The sequence below is a fragment of the Stegodyphus dumicola genome, chromosome 12 (assembly GCF_044657685.1).
Source record: "Stegodyphus dumicola isolate Sdum_Otavi_A_Nest chromosome 12, ASM4465768v1".
NCBI lineage: Eukaryota > Metazoa > Arthropoda > Arachnida > Araneae > Eresidae > Stegodyphus > Stegodyphus dumicola.
In genome coordinates, this window is record NC_140779.1 from 46,102,764 (window position 1) to 46,128,868 (window position 26,105).

The following is a 26,105-nucleotide window of genomic DNA, read 5'->3' on the forward strand; positions in this document are numbered from 1 at the left end:
TGAGAAAAGTTTGCCTCTGATTATTAGTTTTTTTTTCTTTTTTTTAAATTTATTCTCATTTACAGTACATTATTGTCTTCTTGAGGGGCTTGGGGCTTCTGACACTAAAAACTAAGCTTTGCGTAGGATTAATCATTTATGCCGGTCATGCAGATAACAATAAACTAAATTAACATTTATTTCTGTTAAACAAACATCTTACAATTTAAACGCTAAAAAAGGTTTTCCATTTTGTGCATTTAAGCTGCTTTTAAATACTCATTTTTATCTTGATACTACTTATATGAATTTTCTTGGGCACATTCCTAATTGCTTTGTGAATATACCATTTGAAACTTCGAACGTTTTTGAATCTTACTTAAAACAACATAATCCTCACAGAAAAGAATGAAGAATACGAAAGAGATCACTCACGTTTAACTTCAATACGGCTCTACGTTTCGTGCTCAAGCACGAATCCATTTTTTGAAAACGCACGCGCCTCGGTAAGTAATGGAAAAGGAGATTATATTGTGAAGAACTTACGTAATCGTTATTCTTCGTTTGAGATCACAATGGGACACAGTCGTAAAACTTTAACGTGAACAAAAAAAGCCAAAGGTTAAATCATTCTCCTTGCATCGCTGCAACGATCACCTGGGTTCTTTTTTTTTTTTTTTTTTACGATTAAATTTGAATAACTACGTTTGACCGATATAGCTTCCTCAAACGGAAATAAAACAAAAGAACGAATCGAAGTGAATAGAGAGTAACATTAGCCGGGAAGAATAATAATATTGATGTTTTATTTATTTCTTCTTCATACATAATGTCATTTTGTTTTGCTCTCACATATCTTCTAACCTCGTACTAGATTTTAATTTTTGAAGCTAACAAACATAATGCTACAACTCACGCTTTCGCATCTATATTTTTTCGTTAATTATTTTTTCCTACCTTCATACTGTTTCGAGCATTATCTCTATTCTTATCGGTAAACCTTTAATCGTTTTACCTTTTATGGTTGCCTTTTGCGTGTTGGGAAAAGAATGTTTTTTGTTTCTGCCATTCCCTTGGAATAATACATTATACTGTATATTTAATATTTAAATTCAGCCGAAGCTGCTATTTCCCAGTTTTTTTTTTTAAATATAATTTCAGCCGAAGCCTAAATAAAATAAATTCATGTATAATATATTTTATTTAACTATTTATCATTAATTTTTAACTTACTTTATTAAATTTTTATTTGTCTTCAACATTTTATTAACGTTTTAGCCCAAAGGGGCAATTTTCCCAGAAGGGCTATTAATTTCGTTTTGGCACTTTGCGTTGGTTCACTATAAACAGTGATTCACTTATCAAAATTCTTGCCACCAAATATTAGAGCCTTGCATTATACTTAAAGAAATTAAATAATGAAGAATCTGAATGAATGTAATATATGTTTCTCGCACTGTGAAAAACAACGGTATCTAGAGGCATCATATTTTGAATAATGCAGTCATTCACTCGAATATGGGCATCTGGAAGCCCAAATTTGGAATTTGTTTTATTATCTATTTCATATTTTGTAAAACTTTAACAAACTCAACGAATTTTTTATTAACAAACTCAACGATTTCAAAGCGAGAAATGGCAACACTACTGGGGAAAAAATTAAGATCTCCGGCCCGCGAGACTGTGTATCAGAAATTCTAAAGATATACTCTTTTTAAATTATTCTGTGATAATGCTGTTGAATTTTATGGTTTAAGTGCGAAGAACATGATATTTAATATATAAAGGTAACACACAAAACGTTAAAAAAAAGTCCCTTTGGGCGTAATATAAAAGCTGAAAGCTTTCAGATTTTTTTTAAATTGTTAATTACTTCCTTATTTTATTTTATTTTAATTTACACTATTGTGTACTTCAGCTATTTCTTTATTATATTTTCCTGGTGGCCTTCCATAGGGTTCCAGTAATTCTGCTTTTAGAAATTAAACCCTGGATGATACAGTGAACCGTTTCTGAGACGACCTCACTCGGTTCCAGATGATTTTAGAAGTAGTCGTCTTATAGAGAGTTGGAGCTCAGTAACACTCTTTATTTACATCCCAAGATATACTGGTCACTTTTGCCACGAAAATATTCACTGTAAGTCATAGCTTAAGCCTAAGAATGTACTTAATTAAATAATGCAAGCTGTAGGTAAATAGAATTCGCTAGAATTTTTTAATTGAATAGTTTAGTAATTATTTAAAATATTATTATTAAAATTATTTACTAAGTATTAACATTTTTACTAGCTAATTTTTTTTAAAAGCTTGTAACAGTTTAAAAATATTTCTATTCTTGATTTTGCTTATTAATAATTATTACAGCTTTAGTTGAAAAACTATGTATAGAACACCTTTCATTCAGCTTTGCTCGGAGGAGGGGATTCATTCCAAGCGCTTAAGGCACAAGTACATTAAATAAGTATAATTACTATATTTCATCTGCTTCAGATGTTGATATTATTCGAAGTTTGGCGAATGCGTAGCCATTTGCAATTTTAAATTTCTTAGTTTAGTTATAATACTTCTTTTCTAGCCATTGGGAATAAGAGAAGTTCACCAGAATTTTAATACACTCTATCTCTGTATGATTACGACAATTTCACTATTTTTTTCAGCGATTTATTTATAACGAATATTTTACCAGAAGAATTTTAAAGAATGCTCTCGAAAATTTAGTTTACAACCGCAAATACTACATTTTGGTAGTAGTAAATGCGTTTGATTCATTGAAAAAAAATCACTTGGGGTTACATATTTAAAAAGATTTTGAAGCAACACTAGCAATAATTTACAGTTGCATGTGCGCAATATAGTGCGCATTGCTTTTCCTCCGGAAATCGCTCCTTTGAATTCGTGAAGGTCGAATGATGCAACAAGGAAGTTGACGTGTCAGCATATGAATAATCGATTTTAGGTATCGTCTAACGTGTCGCCATCTATTGTCAAACTTTCATATTAAAAATCTTCACAACGCAAATGAACTTTTTAATATTAAATACACATATTTATTATGTATTACGAAAATTTCTAATAATCTTAAGCTATAAATTTTCTTAGATCGAAAAAATGTTTATTATGAAGCATAATCTTTCTTCTCTTAGAAATTAATTAATATTCACACTACGATAAGTAATTTTATTTTTTACATTAAAGTATAAAACTCAAGTTAGACGGTATTAAAATAAATATAATCTGTCTCTCTGCCTTACAATTATTGATTTTCTGCTCATTTTACAAATAATCTAAGCAAAACAAAGTGTTCAATCTATACTGCAATTAAAAAGGCAATTTTTTGGTATTTTTATTTATCATTAATTTAAATTATTATTTAAAGCCAAATGTGCTTTAAATATACGTCATCAAATAAAAAAAAAATTAAGATAAGGAGAGAAAAATAATCACAGTGTGGTTACAAATTTACAAAGATTCTTAAATTTCATTAATTACTGTTTCCTAGCGTCAAATGCAAAATTATGCATTATTTTAGGCATACTTTATCATTTTACATTAAAGTATTTGTCAATAATTCAGCGAAGACTTCTACCAGCCATGATTATAGTCGATTTTGGCCTTGTGTGGAGATGGTCGCATTAGAGAATTGAAGTTCAATCCCGACATTAATTTATAAAAAAATATCGATCACTATCAGGCGGTAGTCGTCTAGAGAGCTTTCACTGGTTTTTAAATTTGCTCTTTCTGCGTAAAATACTAAAACTAATATTTTAAATAAATTTAATTATTCACCTATTTTTGTCATTTTATTCTTTGGTACAAATATGTACATCAATTCAGCATACAAAATTAATTCAACAGATTTTACAACAATACATTTTAAACTTAACAGCATTAATAATAGAAATTTTGTATTTATAGTATTTTTTGCCCACACCTGTCAAGCCTCCGTGGCGCAATCGGCTAGCGCGTTCGGCTGTTAACCGAAAGGTTGGTGGTTCGAGCCCACCCGGGGGCGGCAGGTAATATTTTTGAAGAACATGCAGGCTATTTCCGTTGCTGAAATTTGGTTATGATATTCATTATGAGTTAATCTTGTAAACTGCACATACTTTTTTCAAATAAAATGAAAATTTTGATTTTTTCTTTTTAAAATTTAATTTATTCATAAATTTAAAACTGTAGGTTATTTAAGCGCATGTAATGTTTACAGCAAAAAAGAAATAATTTAAATACATGTGATATGTACACTATTTTTATTGCTAAAATTCAATTAAGCTATTTAATATAAGTTAATCTTGTAAACAACATATACTTTCAAAATAAGAACGAAAAATTAAATTTTTTTCTATTTTAAAATTTATTTATTTATAAATTTAAAACTGTAGGTTATTTAAATGCATGCAAAAAAAAAAAAAAAAAAAAAAAAAAAAAAAAAGCATGTAATGCAGCAGAAAAAGACGGAATTTCAGTACATGTAATATGTACACTGTTTTTATTTCTAAAATTAAGTTATGATAGTTAATATAAGTTAATGTGGTAAACACACATACTTTCAAAATAAAAATGAAGAATCTTTTCGTTTTACATACAAATTTAATTTCCTTTGGTCAAATAAAATTTTCGATAGTTTATTATCTGATAACCTATAGAAAAATTTAGATTTATAAACACGAAAATAAAATGTAAATCTAAAATCAGGTAAAATTTAACCCTATACGGAAAATTCTTGAGTTTTTCTGTAAAGCAACGTTAGTCTGACAAATTTTAAATGTCGGATTGACATGTTTTTCTTCCACATATTAAAATACGCAGTTTAAGAAAAAAATGACTTAAGCACTAATTAAGAAAATAAATAGGAAAATTATATGTTATTACAAGCCACAGCCCTCTTTAGGCTTTTAAGGAGCCTTTTCTTACAAGGACGCTTATTTATTTAACTTGTTAGAAGAATTTTTCAGTAACAGTATCATCAGCAGAGTAGCGATAAGAAAGATTATGCACGATCCAACAAACAAAAAATTATTTATTGCTCCAGTCTAGTGTAAATAATTTGAAAATTATTATGTATATATACAGATAACAGTAAATATCCTAGCCTACGCGGAAATTAATTAGATCATCCAGCAATAGAACTTCAATTACTTGGCAGCTATCCAAATTTTTATTCTTTCTAGGATATCCAGTTCAAAATAAGTTCGGGATTAAAGAAAACAAGACCGAGTTAATCTTTCAAAAATTGATTTTCAGTTTTGATTTTAAAAAATAAAGTGAACAATGCTGATTCGAAAAATATGTAACATGGAGAAGTTTGAACTACTAAATGCTGGTAAATTAAGATAAAATACATAAAATTTTAATATATATTAATTAGCTATTTCTAAGAGTTTTTTTTTTTTTTAAATGCCATTTAAGAGAGACTTATCAATATTTTTAATTATTATGCTGTCTTTAGGTCAACAATATAAAGCATAAGCATTTCTTTTCAGAATTACATCTGTTAGGAACAAAAATATATTTTAGCGATTTGAGTTCGAAACAGAATTGAATATGGATGCATTAAAACTTCAAAAAACTGTAGATATTTGGGGTAGAATCTTTGAAAACTTGAGAGGACAAGGTATGCTTCTTTAAGACACTGTATATGTTTTAAAGAAAGTATTTTTCGCCGAAATGGTATGCAGAAAATTTCAAAGTGTAAAGAGCTTCGAAAATTGACAAAATTTGTTCTTCAGAGTTGAAAAAGTGATTTATAAAATCATTCGAGAAGAAAAAAGAATAGAAGAAAATGTAAAGCTGCAGAACAACACAGCGGTCATCAGAATATGATTATAGTGCAAAAATTTTAAAAATTTTTAAAAAAATGTAACTGAAACAGCAATTTTTTGGTATTTCACGTTTTCCACAGAATATTTTTTTTCAATATTTAGTATACATTTATAAAATTCTATTTATTTAACAAATCTGAAATTTTATTTTATGATGTTACTTTATCTGTACGCATTCAGTGAACCTATTTAAATTTACCTGCAAGAAACAACCAATTATTTAAGGCACTGATTTATTTTTTAAATATGCTAAATTTTTTTTAAATTCAATTTTTTTTCAGATACTTTAGTTCTGCATGTAAGAATAAAAATTTATTCACTTAAATTTCTGAACATATTTGTAAATACCAGTGCAAATTCAGTGATTCTGTGAAAAAAAAAAAAAAAAAAAGAAATGTGTGTACCTATGTGGGGGTTATGTATCTTAAATCTCTCATTTCAAGGACTTTCTAAGATTTCTTCCTGAAAATATAATATCCAGGAAAAAATTGCATTTTTACCTTTTTATGAGAAATAAAATATTTTACATTTTGAAGAAAAATAATATGCATGAATAAAATGCAGATCATACATTTTCATAATAAATGAAATATTTTAACTATGCAATTAGTCAGATTACTTATAATCGATAGTTTCAAGTTCTTCGCTGTCGATAAGGTCTTACTCCCCCTTAATTTATTTGTATGTTTCAATTTATTAGACCAGAGGGGCTATTAGTTTTGAAACGGCATTTTATGTCGAATCACTATAAACGGCTGTATCACTTTTCAAATTGTTGCCACCAAATATTATCGTCCTGTACTATATTTAAAAAAAGTAAGTAATGAAGAATCTGCATGGATGTATGGACGTATGTTTCTCGCATTGTGAAAAAACAACGATACCTAGAGCCATCAAATTCTGAATAACATAGTCTTCCTCCGAATATATGCTCATTTTAAAATTATTTTGCGATATTGCTGTTGAACAAAATTTTATGGTTTAAGTGCGAAGAACATGATATTTAATAAATAAACGTAACATAGAAAACGTTAAAAAAAGCCCCCTTGGGGTACCTGGAAGCCTGAATCTTGAATTTCGAATTCGTTTTATTATCTGTTTCATATTTTAAAAACTTTAATGAATTTTTAATTAAGAAACTCAACAATTCAAAGCGAACAGTTGCAGCACAATGTACGGAATAAAATATTTTTATTTCCACCGCGCAAGACTGTCTATATTAAATTCTAAAGATATGCTGTTTTTTTAATATTTTTAGCCCGAAGGAGCGTTAGCCTAAATGCTCTCGAAACGTGTATGTATGTGTAAACAAGGGGAGGGAAGGGGGAAAAAAAAAAAAAAAAAAAAAAAAAACCTTTGAGCGTAATATAAATCTTGAAATCCTGCAGTATTTTTTGTTCGTTTGTTTCATTTTATATTGTTGTTTTAAATAATTGAAGGATGTATACACCCTAAAGTACTGAGTTTTCTTAAAATATCTTTAATTAATTTAGTTGAAATCGTGTAGAATGTTTGTCGGATTACAATGCTAAATAGTTTATATTGCAAACCATTAAGAAGATTACCAGCAACTGCACCATTTATTTCATTGCCATATCATCATATATCAACAATATGTCACCACAGTGTCATCAGCAGCCGAGCAATAAACTAGCTGAACGGTGGTATTTCGTCCTGGGTTCGATTCCAGATTAACGGGCTGATTGCATAAACGTTTTCGTGGTTTTCCCCACGTGCGACATGGGTTCGAAATAGTTTCCCTTAGAAAATCCTCCAAGAATCCTCTTCATTCCCTTAAGCGGATAAGTCGTAGCGGGTTTTGCCATAAACAAAACAATATCACCACATTTAATTTGGCAAATACATAACTCACAAACGTTAATAGAAAGGCAATAACATATTGTATATAAACTTATTTATTTATTATTATTTTTTTTTTTCATTACTCAAACAGTGCTGAACAGTGAGTGCCTCTTTTCTTCAAGAAGATTCTTTTTATGTGCATGCCATCTACGCTAGGAATTCATTATGTGCTTTATAATTTTAATTAGTAACTTTCTTTTAGAGTGGATTATTAAATAATAATAATAATAAATTTTTGTAATTTATTGCACTTTTTATTTATTTATTTATTTTTTTCGTGTTGTCACTTTCAGTTTCGATAAAATGTTGTCGACATAAATAGAAATTTTTGCCATTTGAAGATGAATAATATTTTTTACTTATCTTTCATAGTATAAAAGTGCAACGTATTATTACATGAAGTCAATCGCGAAAAAAGGTCTTTCTTCTAGATCTGTTAACAATACTTTGGAACAACTGCTATTTTTAGATCATGAATGCTTTTAACAGGTTTGTAACACTCTAGAAGTCGACTGCAAATAAATGATTAAAACAAGGAGAGAGAGAGAGAAGTCTTAATTCTTCTACGAAATGTTTACCATTCAAAATCTCAGTTTAGATATATATTTGAAGACTTAAAAAATGTAAATTATTCTTAGAAAAAAAAAAAAAATGAAAAGATGCATTAGTTACCATGCGTGTAGCGTTATAAGCGTCTTTTACTAATTGCAACAAAGCTGCAAATATTCATAACACTTGTATTATAATTACGTATTATAATTAAACACATTTTAATTTATTATCCAAGTAGATACATTTAATTGGACTAGAAACCAGCCTAAGTAACATTTCTGTCTAGGCAAAAAAAGCACTCTAGATTTTATATGTTTTACGCCTGAAGAATAAAAACGTCCACAAAAAACGATAATTTTATTCTACATCTACGCTAGTGCGAAGGTTCCCCCCCCCGCCTAATTTTAAATTAGATACTTTATAAAAATAGTAAAATAAACATTAAAATTATTACAGAAGTATGTGTATTGCTTTTTAAATTAATCGATTTGACTAAGATAAACTTGCAGGAAAAACTTGAAACTTTTCGGACATCCGAAGAATTGATTATGTTCGAGAATTTATTTTTTATGAATTGCAATAAAGCTGCATAAACTTATCAGTTGGATATGTTGCAAATAAATAGATATTAATATGTATTAAATTACGTTGTTACATCATTAAAAATAAAATAAAGATTTAAATCATCAATTCGCAACAGGCATTCGATATGCCTATAAACATCGGCCATAATTTAAAATTATTTATCTATTCTCTCTCGCATTCCTAAATAATTACAAAACATTTAATATATATATATATATAAATATGCCTAGGCGCTTAAGTTGATGAAAATTTTCATTAAAGACATAAAGCAAGAAATTTAGAACTAATGTTTCACAAAGACTAATAATTTTGAAATTCATAATTAATAAATTTCAAATAGTCTTATAAATGCAAAAGAGAATTTAATAAATGTAAAAACCAAAACTTTTAAACAGTCAATACCCCAATTCAAAAACATGTTTGAAGGAAATTTAAAGAAAAAAAAAAACATAACAGAAGTGGAATTCAACTTCAATGCCACTTCGTCAGGGGGGGGGAAACATTGAAATCAATTGAAATCTCTCTTCTACAAAAATCCTTGCTTTTCTGTATCCAGAATTAGCGGATGAACCATTTTAATGTATTTTAATTATAATAGTTCAATCGAAAATTCTTGCCCTTTCCCAAAGCAAGGAAAAAAATTCTAGTTAGAATCTTGTACCTTAAATAAAGAGAATTCTATTTTGTTTAAAGAATTGAAACCGAAAGTGAAAAATTTAAATACTTCAGTGAAGAAAATAAATCAAAATTTTACCTTTAAACGTAGTTTAGCATCATATAATCGCAGTGGTACCCTGGTGCTACGCCGTCCGATCTAGCAAGCTAAAAAATATATTGAGAATGGCAACACACTTTCCATAACGGGAAGTTTTCTGATTAAATTTGAAACATAAATATCTTTTTCTTTGTAGAGTGGCCTATGCACATGCCTGATGATCTGTATCAATTTCATTGTTTTTCAGTATTCTGGCTGTTGCAAAATTTGCACATTTTTTAAACTAGAATTCCATGTCATATAACTTTTCAAAAATTTTCTTTTTACTTTAAAATATTTTCTTTTTTCATATTTCAGTTTGCAGATTCGCAACATTTTAAGATAAAATGATAGGGGATTACAGTGACACCTTTCATGGCGACCACCTTTGAAAGTAACACTGTTCCTGATTAGCATGCATAATTAATGAATATCACCACTTTAAGACGACTCCATACATGACCAGAATCGCGGTGTCTTTATTACAGAAATGTTCATAAATGCATAGTTAGATGATGTTACATTTTTTTATTATTATTATATTTCATTCTGCATCTCAGCTACTGTTTCCACGACCTGTCAGGTTTTATATTATCCTTATTATAGCAGAACTCAAAGACCAATTTATTTCAATAAAGAGTTTGAAACCGAAATACAAATGACGATGCCTTTTACGAATCTAAAAAGTAATCGCTTGTACATGAGCATTTATATTGTTCGCAATCGATTGAATGCACACAGAATCGATGATAGCTTGATAAATTATATTTTACCAAAAGAAACACTTCAATGTTCTAGAATTTTCCACAAAAATATTCGTGCAACTCTTCTTAGTATCGCAGAGTACAATCAGCAGTTACACTTCAAATTTCTAAGAATGTTAAACACATTTCAATGCAAAGCGCATCTCAAAAGGCGAAGCTCCCATGGAGATGTCTCAGTACTTCGAACAGCTGTTAAACTGGTGCTCTACTCGGTCTTCTCAGTTTTTCCCCGGCCGCCAAGAAATCTCTAGTAACATCCACTTCTAGAAATTACTGGAGGGCATATGAGGGCTGAATACGATTAGTTACATATATGAATAATTTACAGTTACTCAGTTATTATACCAATTACAGTTATACAGGGATCGGATCAAAATGTGACCAAATTATCGACAAGATTGGGGAATTATCGCCAAATTTGGCGACAAAAATTATTGCCCAAGTCCGATCACCTGAGTCAAGCAGCATCGGGCGCGGTCAGTACTTGGGAGGGTGACCATTGCCAGCTTGAAGATATCTCGTCAATTTAACGAGATAGCTATTTACATTAGTGTTAAATAGACCTCCTATATAATCTTATTTTTCTTGCAGAACTTCGTCTCTTTCAAGCATTTCATGTTACATTATACAAAAAGTACTACAATTTCGCATATAATTTCTTTAATTTTATTTACATATATACAAAATTCACAACAATATATAAATCCCCTTGAAAAGTTGATCAGTTTTTCGAAGTGGAAATATTTCTTAGAACAGGTATCGAACGTTACTTCTCTAAGACGACCACCTGCACATGACAGCAAACTTGGCTGGACCCGGAATTGAAAGGGTTAGGAAAGCCTCATCGTATATTAAAAATTTGACTATTCTTTGAATATTTAATTTTTTATCGCTTTGTAAACATAATATAATTCGTTTTTTAAAATGTCTTTGTGTAGATTAAAAGCTGATTACTCATTGATCATATAAATATTACACTAATTCAAGAGTACCCACTACAAACATGGCATGATTAAGCACCGGCTGCATAATTGATCGCGTGCATCTTTACTCCCATGCTTTCAAAAGGGAACTCAAGGTCAATAACGAGATGACCCAATTTGCTTACGGAAACGCACAAAGTTGGCGCCACGAAAAAGTTTCGATTTGCATTGTGAATGCTATCAGATTTAGTACGTTTGTTTGTTGTCCACGTTACCGATCGTCGGTATTGTTTCATTAAGCCGGTAGTGCAGCTTATGAGCTATTGATTAAATCTCGTTTTTAAAGCATTTTTTAACGTGAATTTACGTGGCTTTTCTTTCCAACTTGCATTTTTACGGTAAGTCCTCTTTCTTGTAGTAACAAGAATACTATTTTTAGACAGAAATTTAACTTTTGCATTAAATACAACAGATACGTATGCGTTACTAACGTTAGCTGTTCTGATCTTCTGTGAAATGCAATTTCATTATTTAACGTAAAATTTGCATCTTGGGAGTGCATAAAGAACGAATAAAGGATTCTTTAATAGCGTTCGGTAACGTTTCTGACATTAACAGATTCAATCAACCAGGTAGCAAGTCTTATGGCTCAAAATTTCTTAATAGTAGCAGTAGAATATCTGTTTCAGGCACTGTAGGACTTAATCATTATAGCATATTGACTTATGCCTTTTTAACTCCTCTTTTCTGCATTATAAATTGCATTAAGACGTCAAAAGTTACGCTGAGTGTTTAAATGGTATGAAATGTTTTACACATAGTCGTTTATTTGAAGTATTTGTAATAGCTTCTGTCAGATGCTGTGAACTTTATTATTACAAAAATTTTCTTCGGTTGCTGATAAGATGATTATTTGCATTATTTCTACTAGTACTACTAGTACTTATTTCTACTAGTCTACTAGTACTTAAAAATTCAAGGCTAATTCAAGTTACCGAATTGGTAATATGACTTTATATATGATTATGAAATAAATTGAACGGGAATGCTGTCAAACCTCGTTTCATGAATTTAATTCGTTCTCGAACTCATTTGCCAGCCGAAATATTTTTAAACGGAAACAATGTTATCTTTAGGAAGTAATATAAAATGGATTAATTCGTTCCTGGATTCCAGTTAAACTTTAAAATAGTACTTTGTGCACAAGTTCAAAACCCCAAAACTAGTGAAAATCATTAAATAGAAAAAAAAAGATAAATACAATATGAAACAGATATTATAGACAAAAATTTAATTTTATAGTACCTGTACAAAGGAGAGTGAATTGCATAAAGGGAAAACGGTAAGGAAGGTGTTATTGTTTTGATGCAAAATTTTTTCCATAAAACCAACTCTCTTCAGGAGGCATCTTCTTTATTTTAAGCTTTGTCTCTAAGCACCACTGTACTCTACTTGATACTGGGCCTCTGTTCCAGTCACAATTTGTCCAATGTAATTTGCTGTTGCCTACATTTGGAAATGTTTTAAAATAAAGATATGGCATTGTCACTGAAATTGTTTATGCTTTAGCTTGCTACTGCTTTATCAGGGTGATATCCTTACGTGAAAATATTGCATCATACGCCATTTCACACACATTCTATGACAGAGAACTAGGATCATTTTTACTTCCCCGATCATTGTATTAGACTTATTGCTTCCTATCTTCAAGACAGAATCTTTGCAGTAAAAATTGGCAGTTCTGTTTCTTCCACGAGAAAAATTTTCGCTGGAGTGTCCCAAGGATCTGTACTTTCACCATATTTATATGACATTCACGATATTCTTAAAGATCCACAAATTACCATTGCTCTTTTCGCTAATGATACTGCAATGACCCAAGCTTCTACTGTCCAGCTCCTTCTTCAACTTTACCTCAATTATATAGAAAATTGCCTCGCTCTTTGGAGGATTGCAGTTAATACTGAAAAAACAAAAACAATAATTTTTCGCAAAGGACAAGCAAATTTCACACCACCTAGATCTCTTCTGTTTGATGAAGAAATTGACTGGGTTGACGAAGTTAAATATCTAGGAGTCATTCTTGATAAAAAATTGACTTTCCAGAAACATCTCAGGGAAACTCTGAAAAAAATTAATATCACGCTTGCAACTATGCGCCCACTTCTTGGCAGAAGAAGTCATATGCCCGCTTCTAATAAACTCCTCTTATATAAATCTATACTTCGACCAGCATTATTCTATGCTAGTCCTGTCTGGGGCCACGCTGCCAAAACTCACCTTCAACACATCCAAGTTCTTCAAAACAAAGCACTCAGAGAGATTATCAACGCGCCATAGTTTATTTCAAATTCGTATATTCACCGTGATCTCAAAGTAGACACAATTCAAGATTGTATTCAAAAACGTGACACAAATTTCTTCTGTTCAGTTCTCACTCATCCTATCTGTTTCAACTCTATCTAACTGCATCAACTCTCTTAGATGTTCTCTATTTCCAAGACAAAAGCACAAATATCCATCTGATATTCTCCATCCTTAATATTTTTTACTCATATTAGATTCTTCAATTCACTGATTTGGACCTTCGACCAGAAACTCACCTTATTCGTCTAGTGATGGCGGCCACTTGACTTTTATTTTTGTCATTTTGTTTTACCAATGTTCTTCCCCTGATACAAAGTATAAGGAGGTGCTGCTTTCTGAAACTCAAATTCACTATATCTTCTTAGTAGTAGTAGGATCATTTTTCTTTCTTCCTCTTCTTCTGAAGACATTTCTTCCACAATCGCCATTTGTTTCTGCCTCTGAATTTGCGTTAGTTCTTTCATGCAGGTCTTATTTTTATGGTCGTCTAGTAACTTATCTTCGTTATTAAATTTCTAGCCCGCAGTTTTGCTTAGAGACAAAATATCATAAATAACAAAAAATACGAGGTGTCAAAGTGCTTCAAGTCTGCCTGCAACTCATTCTGGCCATAACTTCCTCCATGGTCTTTAAGTTAGTTGCTGTCAGGCTTTGTTAATGAGAGTGACGTAATTGAAAATATTAAAATGATGTTTCCACAAGTCTCTAAGTGTTAACTATGTGGCACAGGATTTGAGTTTATGCACCAACGTTCTCAGTCTGTGCTACCATATTTATATTTGCTTAGTAAACAAAAGAAATCGAGGCTTGTCAATTTGGCTATTTACATGTCTCAGTGTTTATGCGGGTCTCATGAAACCTTTTGTCGAAAGGAATTCACTTACGGCTGGAAGAAGAGGAAAATAATTTGGAAAGAATGATGGAAGGAGAAGGAACTTTGCAATTCACCTGAATTCTTAATTAGCAAAATATGAAGCAGAATAAAATTTAAAATATTAGTTATTAGACAATAATAATAAGCTATAATAATAATAATAATAATAATTATAAGCTACAGAATACTTGAATTATCTATAAACTATATTTTGTGCATGATTTTAAGATACAGTTCTTTAAGTTTGGGAGAATGCCATTTAAACAGGGTATAAATTTTATTGCGCATGCAGTTTCATTTCAGAAAATAAATTTATCCACTATTGCAAGCTTTGAAAAATGATGAATTTGTTTATCTAATCAGCAGGTGGAGGAACAGACACACATCGTATCCTCAACGGCCTTTAACTCCATATCGGACTGATAGTTTTGATTTGATAATTGTTATCAGCTTAAAGCAAACAAGGTGTATAAATTTCTGTAAATAAGTTTGTGAGCGTCGCTTCTGTCGCTAATGTAACCAAATTTGTAAGAAGGAAACGGTATTTTTTCATCCTGTTTTAAGTCGTGTGTTTCATTCCAGAAACTGAATTCATAACCAGAAAATGGCAGGAACCATATTAGAAAATGAGAACTTGAGTGCAGTTATCTACAGAAGAATGCAGGCTCACCAGTTGCGGCCCCAAGATATTAGACAAAATAACGCTTGTCAGATTGTGTATAACCGAGGTGAATATTGCTGTTTATATTGTCATCGTACATGGATGTCAAATTTTTCTTGGATAAGAGTAAATCTCAAAGATCAAAGGTTCGAGTACCGTTGGAAGATGAAGTGCCAAAATTGCCTTTCGCTGAATGAGCCAAAGTTCACCATACCGCAGTTTGAAGAACTTGCTGATATGGCTATATGTTGGTACGTGCCTTTTATTGTCTTAAGATTTTATTAGTTGTTAATGCTTATATTCACATCATTTTAGCCAGTGTACATGTTACAAGTACATGTCAACATAGAATGTGTATTACAAAGTATATTAAAGTATCCAAATACTTTACAAATTAGTACAGTGGAACCTCGAGATACGAGTTTAATTCGTTCCAGCATTGAGCTCGTATAGCGAATTTCTCGTATCTAGAAACAAACTTCCCCACTGAAAATAATAGAAATTCAGTTAATCCGTTCCACAACCCCAAAAATATCAACGTAAAAATCAATTATTCTAATAAATTACACTGGTAAGTAATATAACCATAGTTTACCTATATGATAGCTTTTTCGACACCAACTCGCCTTTCAAGTGCTTTTCGCTAATGCACACCAACAATAGCTTCTCAACATCTAGGAATTTTGGACGGTGCTTGGAAGCAACGATAACTCCTTTGGCCACATCAAGTTTCTTAATTTCTTCCTTCTTCTTCAGAATAGTGCAGATCGTCGATGTCGGAAGACCGTGTAAGTCTTCGCCAATTCCGTCACTCTTACACCACGCTTATGTTTATCTATGATTTCTTCCTTAATTTCAACGGCCATTGTTTCTTCTTTTCTTTGCAGCACTATCTGAGGCAACAAGCTTCTTGGAAGAGATCATAAAATAATTATTTTCATGTTAAATGTAAAAAACAATTAACTCACAAGCGCACAAACACGTAGATTAAAGAACACTGACTCTGATGAGGGGATTCCCCGAGTCGAACCAGATCGGGAAACATGCCAAGCACACCAACAGCTTAACTCGTTACTCGAGTCAATGCTCGTACTCGAGACGAATTTTTCGCTCATACTTTTCTCGTATCTCGAATTTCTCGTATACAGGGGTGTTTGTATCTCGAGGTTCCACTGTACTTAATATGACTGTTATTTCAATCTGTCGTGTATCGGCTGTTGCTGCTTTTCGCCTTCTTACAGAGTATGACTGTCTTAGTGCCTTTCATTTCATATTAGACTGAGAAGCTCTTGTCTTATTCTCTTTGTAACCATTAATGAAGGGTGCTTATCTCGACTTGTGCTGTAAACTCAGTTGTTTTTATTGTACTACATATTAAAATTGTAAGGAAGCCAAAAGCAGAATGACATAGTTGCAATCGCTTCGCATTTTGAAGATAAATAATAATTGGGATAGACTATGCAGTTCTTGATAGTCATGCACGTGTTGACGGCTGTTTTCGCCACATACAGCCGCAGCAGGGCATCTGAGAAACCAAACATGAGTGGTGCTGGATTTGGTGATTTTGCACGTAGATTTTAAATAGAAGTCCAGGTTTTTTAGCAGAATATTTCAGGAGCTTGATCTATGTTCTGAGATAAAATATGAAATCTTTCGGACTTACTTGTCGAGAATTCATTCAAAATCAAAGAAAATATGAAAACAATAGTACATATTGTTTTCATATTTTCTTTGATTTTGTTAAAGATGAATTCAGGTGAGGAGGAACTTAACTTGGTGACGCTTTCGTCGATCGTCCTGAGGTTTCATCTATGATCTTGTTAAGAGAATAGATGGCTGCTCCACATCAGTTGTAATGAAGATATTTGATTGAGCATTAAATACGAATGACATTATTCTGAAGTTTCTTCCAGATTGGTTTGGGTTCGTGACCATAGGGGTAAAAATGTGCTGACAGATGATCGGAAGACAGTTCATTTGTTATCCTAAGGTAGTAAATTTGTGATAAATGTTTTGTTAATACTAAGTCAAAGACTTCTGAAGAACTTGTGTGATTATATGGTGTGAACGTGATGAACATGTGTGAGTACGTTTTTCCCGATAACGTTAACTCCATGGCTGATCCATATCGAACGTTCGTTCTTCCGCATTTGTCGTACAAGAGTTTACCAGGAGGAAACTTTTAGCTTTTAAATCGGACTTTTATCACCGTCAAATTGTTGAGAAACTTGAATTAGGATGTTCAAATCTTCATCTTTTGCTTCATCTTTTGTTACAAGTTTGTGGAGCAGGCTGTAGGCGGAGAATTTATCGCATGGTATGAGATGAATTTCGTTGACGAGCATTAGGTTTCTTATTGTTGATGAAGTAAGTTACTGGCTTCCCTGTTTCGCGAAACTTAACCGTACTACAGGTTCCTCTGACCCCTCAGAACCAGGCACAGAGGTTCAACCTCCGCCCTCGCACCTTGGAGAGATAGACGCACCGTCTGGAACACGTCGCCCAACGGCCTACTAGAGCCACATCGCTGTAGGACATGCAAGACAACCGGGCTGGCCAATAACTGACCTTTCCGGAGTCTTCAAAACCAACAAGTTCCTAAATTTTATACCCCAGTGGCCGAGATCATGGAGGTAGGAAAGGAAGGAGGGGCCAATCGGCACTAGAAGTGAAGCACTGCTTTGAAGCCTTGGTCACCAGATGGGGTGTTCTTTGTTTACATTCAGAAGCTCGCTTGACAGGGTTCTGATAGTATTTCGACACACGACAGTTCCATACAAATCGAAAAAGGGACACTTTCGCATGAAAGAAACATTCATAGTAATAGCATTATGTATAGTTTAGTGACATTTACGCAAAAATCACATCTTGGTTATTTTTCGATAAATAACAACAGCGATTTTGATTATGAATTTGTTTTATAAAATTCTAAGCTGTTGAACTACAAAAATATAGATTTTAAGAAAAATGTTATTTAAAATTGTATACGTCTTTCATTACCCTTGATAGAGTATTCGCTACTTTTATTTTATTTTCCAAACGCCAAAATGTTTTAAATAAAACAATTTTTTTTCACATCCATATATTATTTAACATGTACCTTTGAAAATTTTTTAGAGCCTTTACTGATGCTCATTTTAAACTCATCGTTTTAATTTTATATATCTGAAAAAAAATCACTTTGGGCTTACACGTTTTAATTATTTGGGTTAATTAAAAATAAAATTACCATCAAATGCTGCAATCCTCGTCAAAATTAATAAATATACACACAGATATGCCAATAAGTTAGCTTTCGCTAGATTGAGAACCACACATTTGTGTAAAATTATGTACAGTTTTACACAAATGTGTGGAACAGAAGAGGGATACAATTGCGAATTTGGCGGAAGTACCATGTGCGGTCAAGATGATGTGACCATGTGAACGTGCTACATCATCAAAACAGCTTATTAAGAATTTGAAAATAGGGTAATCGACGGAGGTGAAAACATTTGTATATCCTGCCAAAGGAGGTCCGATCATGAATGGTCCTCTTATTGATTCCAGATTGATAAAATGTTTCCCACGCAAGTCTTTTTTTTCTCGGAAATTCTAGTTTTATGCTGGCTTCTTAACGTACGCAGGTCATTAAATTATTTATAAATATATTTGAAATGAAGAATTTATTCACTTATAAACAACTGTGAAAGTACTGTGAAGAAATCTAATTATTAAATGTATCTAATTTATAATGATTATAAATGTTATCTAAATATATAATAACCTTAATATTGAATCGTAAACATAAATTGAAATCCTGTTGACAAAAACGTTATAAAGCTATTTAAGCAAGAATTGTTCGTATTGGAAAGCAATCTGTTAAAAGGTATTGTAAAGCAAATGCTATGAGATGCGCACTTAAGAGCATAATAAAGAGTTTTGGAATATGTATTGTTGAAATGAAGGGTAAAAAAAATCTGATAAGTATAATTAAAAGAATTATTCCCCTTACATTTTACAATAACTCAGTTACAAGTTTTAAATAATACTTTAAGAAAAAAAAAAAAAAAAAAAAAAAAAAAAAAAAAAACTTATTTTATTCCCTTTCAGAAATGTTCAGAGAAAGTCAAGTACTATTTAAAGTATTTCTCTAATTCCTAATAATTCTCTAATTTCAAATGAACCGAATAGAGCATTAATTATAAATTAATTATTTTTCGATTTAAAAGATGCCTCAGAAGCCAAAAATTCATGTCATATTTAAGAAAGTATTTTAGGAAGGAGCTCTATAAATAGAAAAGAAATAATGCATAATTTTAATATTAATAATACAATAAACTTTGATCTTAATTTTTGTACCTTAACCGAATAAAATCGAATTACCTTAATTTTTTTTTTCTAGTGTAATTAACGAAAACTTGTGAAAATATTTCATTCAAATTAAACCATTCTGAGAAAACTGTCCTGTGTTTTCACAGGACAGTTATGTTAGGTATAGCATTTAATTCCGTTCAGAAGAAATGTTGTTTAAAAATATGTTGTTTTCATATACTTAGGACTCTGAAGTGTTGTAGATATACATTTATATGTATATTTACGACGTAATTACAAAATATTTACATCCGAACGCGTCAAATCCCATTGAACTCAATGGTAAATGACCCAATGTTTTGGTCACCACGTAGGGATCGCCGGTGCTTCAGAGCAGGGTACGGGAGAAACTTGTTTAGGGCTACTCCATCTTACTTCCTACCTCCATGGCCGAGATAGGTGAGGTACAGATGCTAGCCAGTAGCTACTCAGAGTTATCTACGTCGATCCCCGGGGGCTTATTGTTGATGAGGAAAGCCGAGAATCTCGTTTCTTGATGCCATTGGCATTAAAATAAGCGACTCTGATTAAGCAGTTGCCTACATTTGGATAGTTGTAATTCATCCTTGCTTTTGAACTCAAGCCTTGTGAAGGATTCAATTAGGAGTTCAAATGCTTCGAATCCAGTTTGAATGTTATCTAATAATGACTTGGATCTTTTAAACTTTTTCGAACATCTTCCTTTTTTGAATATTTCTTTACGCTAACCTATAAAAGAGGGCTTCTCCTTCTCGCTATCACAGATTGAATTTTCAGAATCGTTTATGTTGACTGAGTCTCGAGCTTTTACCTGTTTTGGAGCCTTTTAGCCTAGGAATTCTTATTGGTTTCGTAGATTTGCAATATTTTGAGTTTTTGCTGAGAGGTCTGACATATTGTCTGTAAAATAAATGATGCAGCGTTTTTGGAGAAAATTACAATATTTGCGTTTATGCTAATTAGTTAGTAATTATATTATTAATAAATATTTATAGTTAGTAACTACAATATTTGCGTTTATGCTAATTCCATAAATATGAATTTATGCGAATGAATGAAATGTGAGGAATTAAAATTTTTTACATTAAGGCTGGAGTCATTAAATTTTATTATTTCACTGGACTTATAATGCTATTCGAAAGCTTGAGGTGATTCAGTTTGCGCAATTAATGAAGTTATTTGAAATCTGTCGGGGAGGGGGAAAAAAATCTGATTTTAAAAATTAAAGTACTGAAAATCGTGAGAAGTACGGATCCATGAATGAATTTCATCCTTTTTTAGATGTATGACATACGAGTATTTTATATCTTTATATAAAAATAGAGTTAACCGAGGAAGAAAACTCCTTTTCTTTTCTGTGTGTATTAATTAAAGAAAATTAATTGCTATGATGATAAAACTGAAAATCTTTTCCACGTGGGATAGCAGAGTATTGGGAGAAGAACCAAAAAAGCGTAATTAAAGAATTTTCTATGTAAATATTTTAATATTATTTAATCTAATTATAAATTATTCAAAACATTAATGTATAAAGCAAAATGAAAAATTATATATAGTATGCATTAACTTTTGAAAAATTAATGTACGTTAAAAATTATGTTAATACTTATCGAAAAACTTGGGACCAATAATGGCCCAGCAGAAAACATGACATAGCAAACATATCACTCGAGGTTTGGCGCCGAGCAAATTAATTGTCTTTTCCCCTATGAGTAATGCGAAAATATACTAAATTTGCTTAGAAATTTCTCTGTGAAGGCATTCTTCCTAAAGGCAGATATACCTAATGCACTTTGCTAAAATCAATTAACTAGTAGCCCGTATATCGCATATTGAATTTTGCTACAAGGTTATTGTTACAATGTGAACGAGAAGCGGAAGTATCACGTTTTTTTCGGCATTGTAGAGAAACGTATTACCGAGACGCGCGCCAATCCTATTGGCCCATATTTTACCGACGACATTCCGCCCGCTGTTATGCGACGACGATAAAAAATAGTTATATTTTCAGTAAAATGTTTTATAGTTAGTAATTAATTAGAAAAATATAAACCAATTATTTTTTTATAATTATATGTTTATCATTTTAAATGGGGTTGGCAGAAGTCTCGGTTTGACCGAAATTGACTCAGTTTGAAGATATGGTCCAAGTAAGTTTGTTATTTTGTCCTGGTTAATTGTTAAAATTTTTTAAAACTGCTGTACTGTATACCACTGTTCTTAGATGGCACCATACGCATAAAGTAATTATATTTTCTGCACCTGTGGTGCCATATACAAAGGGAAATCCTCATTTAGTGGGCATACTCTTATATGCTATGTTATATATTCGTATTTGTTGCAAGTTATATGCTCGTATTTGTTAGTGTAAGTATCTCCTACTTTATTGTTGGTGTCTTCTAATTTATTGTTTTTATATTATTAATCCCCAACTCAGTAATTGAAGTAAAAGCAAACGACTATAATTTTAATACTGAGTGGGAAGAATCATAGTGTTTTGTTAGTAGTATTGCATACCGAAAAAACATAATGTTAAACGTAAATTTCAGAGTGTCGCCCAGACAGAATAGTGACTCTGACTGCCGAACGAGCAGTCTGACTGCAGTCCGGGCCTGGGCTCGAATCCTGGAAAAGGCATAGATGTAAATTGTTTGTCTCTTCATAAAAGGCAACGGTGGCCCACATGTTAGGTACCACCATAATAATGTGATCACCCCTTTCGTCCTTAGTAATGGCCACCGTCTATGGCGATATGTGCCCTCTCTTCGGGGGAGGGGGTAACTTTCAGAAAATTCGTGCCACTTTTAATACGACCTATTCACTTAAATCTGAAGTAATATAAAGAAACTAATTCAGCTAAAATCAAACCTGTTTGCCCAACAGTTAGTTTTCAGTAAGCCTATGGTAAAATGTAAAAATGTCACTACAGCTTCTCTCCAAATTTCAATATTTCTCAAACCAGTTAATCAGGTGATTTAAGTGCCCTTCAAACATGGTTTTTATATATTAAAAAAGATCAAGTTCATATGGCGTCAAAAATTGATGCAGTATTAAAAAAAATAATGTTTGCCTGCATCTTTATTCCGTTTCCTTCTCCATAGTTCTTTGACGTCAGAAGGTGCTTGTTTATTTTCCCTGCAGAGACAGATTAAGAGAATTCAGCTTTTCAAAAATGTTTTTTAAATATTCCAGTTTTAGTAAAAAATCGGCATCTGCAATATTTTCTGCATCTTCGTATCCTTCCTCTTAAAGGAAAATAAAAATTTCTTGCATATCATTACACAGGTTTTTAAAAAAACTTTCTTGTCCAACAAACTTTCAATGGACACCACATATTCTAACACCTCATACACTGCAGAACTCAGATGCTTTGCTGCAAACCCTTCTTTATGAATAATGCATTTGGTCCACAATCTATTTGGTGATTTTCTTCGAGTAAGTGCCTGTAATCCTCCATAGCAGCCTGACATGAAGCGAGCTCCAACCCTCTTAGGCCAATTCAAATTATATTCAGATGTGAGTGTATGAAGAATCTCGGAACAGGTCTTGAGCCTTCGCTCCTTCAATGATATTTTTACAAAATAAAAGGTCTCCATCTATAAACCGTACATAGCATATCAAATGATCTTCCTTATTATTACCTGTACCTTCATCTAGCTGCAAACCAAATTCTACTCCTTTAATTTTTTTCAATTAAAGGATCATTGATATCTTCCTCCGTATGTTGTATTCTACGACTAATTACATTGTTGGACAAAGGCACTTTAAAATTCACCAACAATGATGTTCACCAAACTTCCTAACCGACTCACCAAACATGATGGTCACCATATCTACAGCAGCAGGTAGAATGAGTTCTTCTGAGATGGTATGAGGCTTCTTACGTTTCGCGATTCTGTAAGCCCTCCCCCCAAAAGATGTTGTTATTGTTTTAGTGCTTTTAACTTTCTGGCAAAAAAATTCACGAGGTTTGCCAACCATGCTTTGGTGATTAGTTTCTAAACGGCGCGTCACTTTACTTCATACGCAATACACATTGTGACATTTCTTCACCATTCATTTCTGTTGACGTCAAACCAAACTCTAAGTAACTTCCATCATTTACGATATTTCCGCTTCTTTATAGTCGTGGCACTAGTTGAAGACGTATTTCCTTTATGTGCACTGTTACGCTTATTGCTGTTTAAAAACCAGTCCATCATCAAAGATCCAATTCCACAAAATTCATAATGGTTTTGTTGACGAACTGTCATATGTTTTTCAAAGAATGCAATGAAAAAATCACTTCTGTAGTTCTTCCATTCTTTCTCCTTGCGGGGGGGGGCAGGGAAAAACTAGAAATTTCATTTATTACAACCAAATCAAGAACCATAACTAATTAACTTATTGGGTCCACAGACTTTCCCATCTCTAACTTATCTATAAAACCAAGAAATGCCATTAGGAAGATTTTCTTTCATGTTAATCTCATTTCACAAACAACATTTAATTAAACTAGTTCCCTTTAACAAAATCCAAATGCTGTGGCACCTCATGACAAAACTAACACGTATAAAAAGACCCAATATCCTAATCCTTCATGACCTAAAGTTGGAATTCCATGTGAAAATTTTATTCTCAAATTCTGAAAAAAAAAAAAAAAAAAAAAGGTTTACTGGTATATTTTACAATACTCAAAACAGAAGACACAGTTTTAAAATAAAGCAAGCAAAAATAAAAAAATAACGAACTATACAGTCTGATAAAAGAGGATCTTTCCTATATTCAGTAAATGGTGTCAGATTTAAATCTCCACAAATTTTGTTGCACGTTGGATGGAGTTCCGAAAGCTACAGAATGATCTGGAACTGGAAAACTAAAGCAATGGCTTCAAAAAGATACCAAGAGCAAAGACAACAAAGTAAGAAGAGGAAGACAACAAGAAGTAATATAATACTAACTGCACTACTTAATCACCGATTATTTATATTAAGTGCTGAGTTTAATTTCACTAAGATTATAAACGAACTGACTGAATCGAGCACGTAACGCTTGCTAAATGTTTTCCGCAGGATCTTCCAGAACAGTCGAAATCTGTTGCAAAGAACTTATGCACTTCGGACATGCCTATACTACCAGTCAACCCAACTTGAGAACATTGGATACAGTAGAAAGTGTATACGTTCGCAGCAAAATGTATTGCACCATTTAGAGCTGATATTGTTATAAATACTGTTGAGGAAGAACGGAATAAAAAAAAAAAAAAAATGTGTGAAACGACAAATTATGCTGCACCCAGCTTTTTATTTAAAAATTTGCTATTATCATGTCAAGCTAATGCCAAGATAATAGCTATTATCATGTCATGTTGAAGACCAGTAGGAAGACATCTCCCTTTTTGGTATTGTGGGCGAAACTGCAGATTCTAGCAACTCCGACCTCACCCCATTCTCGATGAGAAAAAGCAGTTAAAGTATTCATTCATTCGCTGACCGGGAGGAAAAGAAAGCAGTTGCAATGGCATCTGCTTAAAATCCACTGTTAAAGAAATGGCATCCAAATTTGTCTGGCCAAATATAAAGAAAAAGGATATACAGACATGGAGTCGTGCTCGTATTGGTTGTCGAAAAATAAGGTTTAGCAGCATACAAAATGGGAATTAGCTTGATGACCGTTTTACTATAGTTTACAGTGATATAATAGGTCCCTATTCACCGTCTGATAATTTTATATATTGTTTAACTTGTATTTATTGCTATACTGGTTTGATAGAAGCCATTCATTTACATGACATAACGGCAGAAACTGTCGCAAAAGCTTTTAATGAAGGTTGGATCAGCTGTTTTGGAGTTCCTTACAAAGCTATTACAGGTCAATTTACTTCTTAATTATTCTGAAACTTCGCAATTATATGTATATAAATTCAACGAACAATTTCCTGTCATCCACAGTATAATGGCAGCACTGAAAGATTTCACTGAAGTTTGAAAGCTGCTATCAAATGTCATAATTAAGTAGTCTGAATCCATTTTAACAATCCTTTTAGGTCTTACGGCAGCGTTGAAAGAAGACTTTGCATTGTGCAAATAGCTTACGAAAAAACAACCGAACTGACAGGAATATTTTCGCTAAGCCGACGTTTCCATAATACATCCAACATTTTTACATAGATTACAAATTGAATAGAATTGTTAAAGCCCTCTGTGGCACAGCGAAAACTGTTTCCTAAAAATTTTGTCGATAAAGACTTTAATGTGTGTGTGTTCTGATGTCTTCCTACGAATCGACGGACTTACGGAATCGTTAGAACCTATTTAAGAAGGACCTTTCAAACTTCAAAAAAACAACGTCAAAAATAATTAAATGAAAAATACTTCCTAATACAAATCAAAGGTAAAGAACTAAATATTTTGATTGACAAGCTGAAGCCGGCATATTGTTTGACACCATGCGATCAAAGTCTGGACCTAGACTTCTGACACTCAGCTGAAGTCAAGGCATAGACTTTGTTAGAATCTGGGATAAATGACGAACTGGAAGATCAAAAGAGTAATCTAATTATTCAACAAACACCTATTTTTATATTCACAGATGGCTTCAAAACTACTGAAGGAGTCGGCAGCGCTTTTATATGATTAGAGGGCAAAC

At 32.2% G+C, this 26,105-nt stretch overlaps 1 protein-coding gene and 1 non-coding gene across 4 annotated transcripts in view; both read left to right on the plus strand.

Annotated features, from left to right (window-relative positions):
* Window positions 1-3,919: 3,919 nt before the first annotated feature.
* TRNAN-GUU (transfer RNA asparagine (anticodon GUU)) lies at window positions 3,920-3,993 on the plus strand. Its single transcript has one exon. It is a non-coding gene; the product is annotated as a tRNA-Asn (tRNA).
* Window positions 3,994-11,487: 7,494 nt separating this feature from the next.
* LOC118190610 (uncharacterized) overlaps window positions 11,488-26,105 on the plus strand; it is a 31,024-nt gene continuing 16,406 nt past the window's right edge. The window contains exons 1-2 of one of the 3 annotated variants that reach the window (XM_035361359.2): window positions 11,488-11,642; window positions 15,068-15,397. In XM_035361359.2, coding sequence (XP_035217250.1) covers window positions 15,090-15,397 — 308 coding nt within the window. In that variant the 5' untranslated portion in view covers window positions 11,488-11,642; window positions 15,068-15,089. Of the gene's footprint in view, window positions 11,643-14,952; window positions 15,398-26,105 lie in introns of those variants that run through there. The other 2 variants (XM_035361360.2, XM_035361358.2) reach the window with 2 other exon arrangements.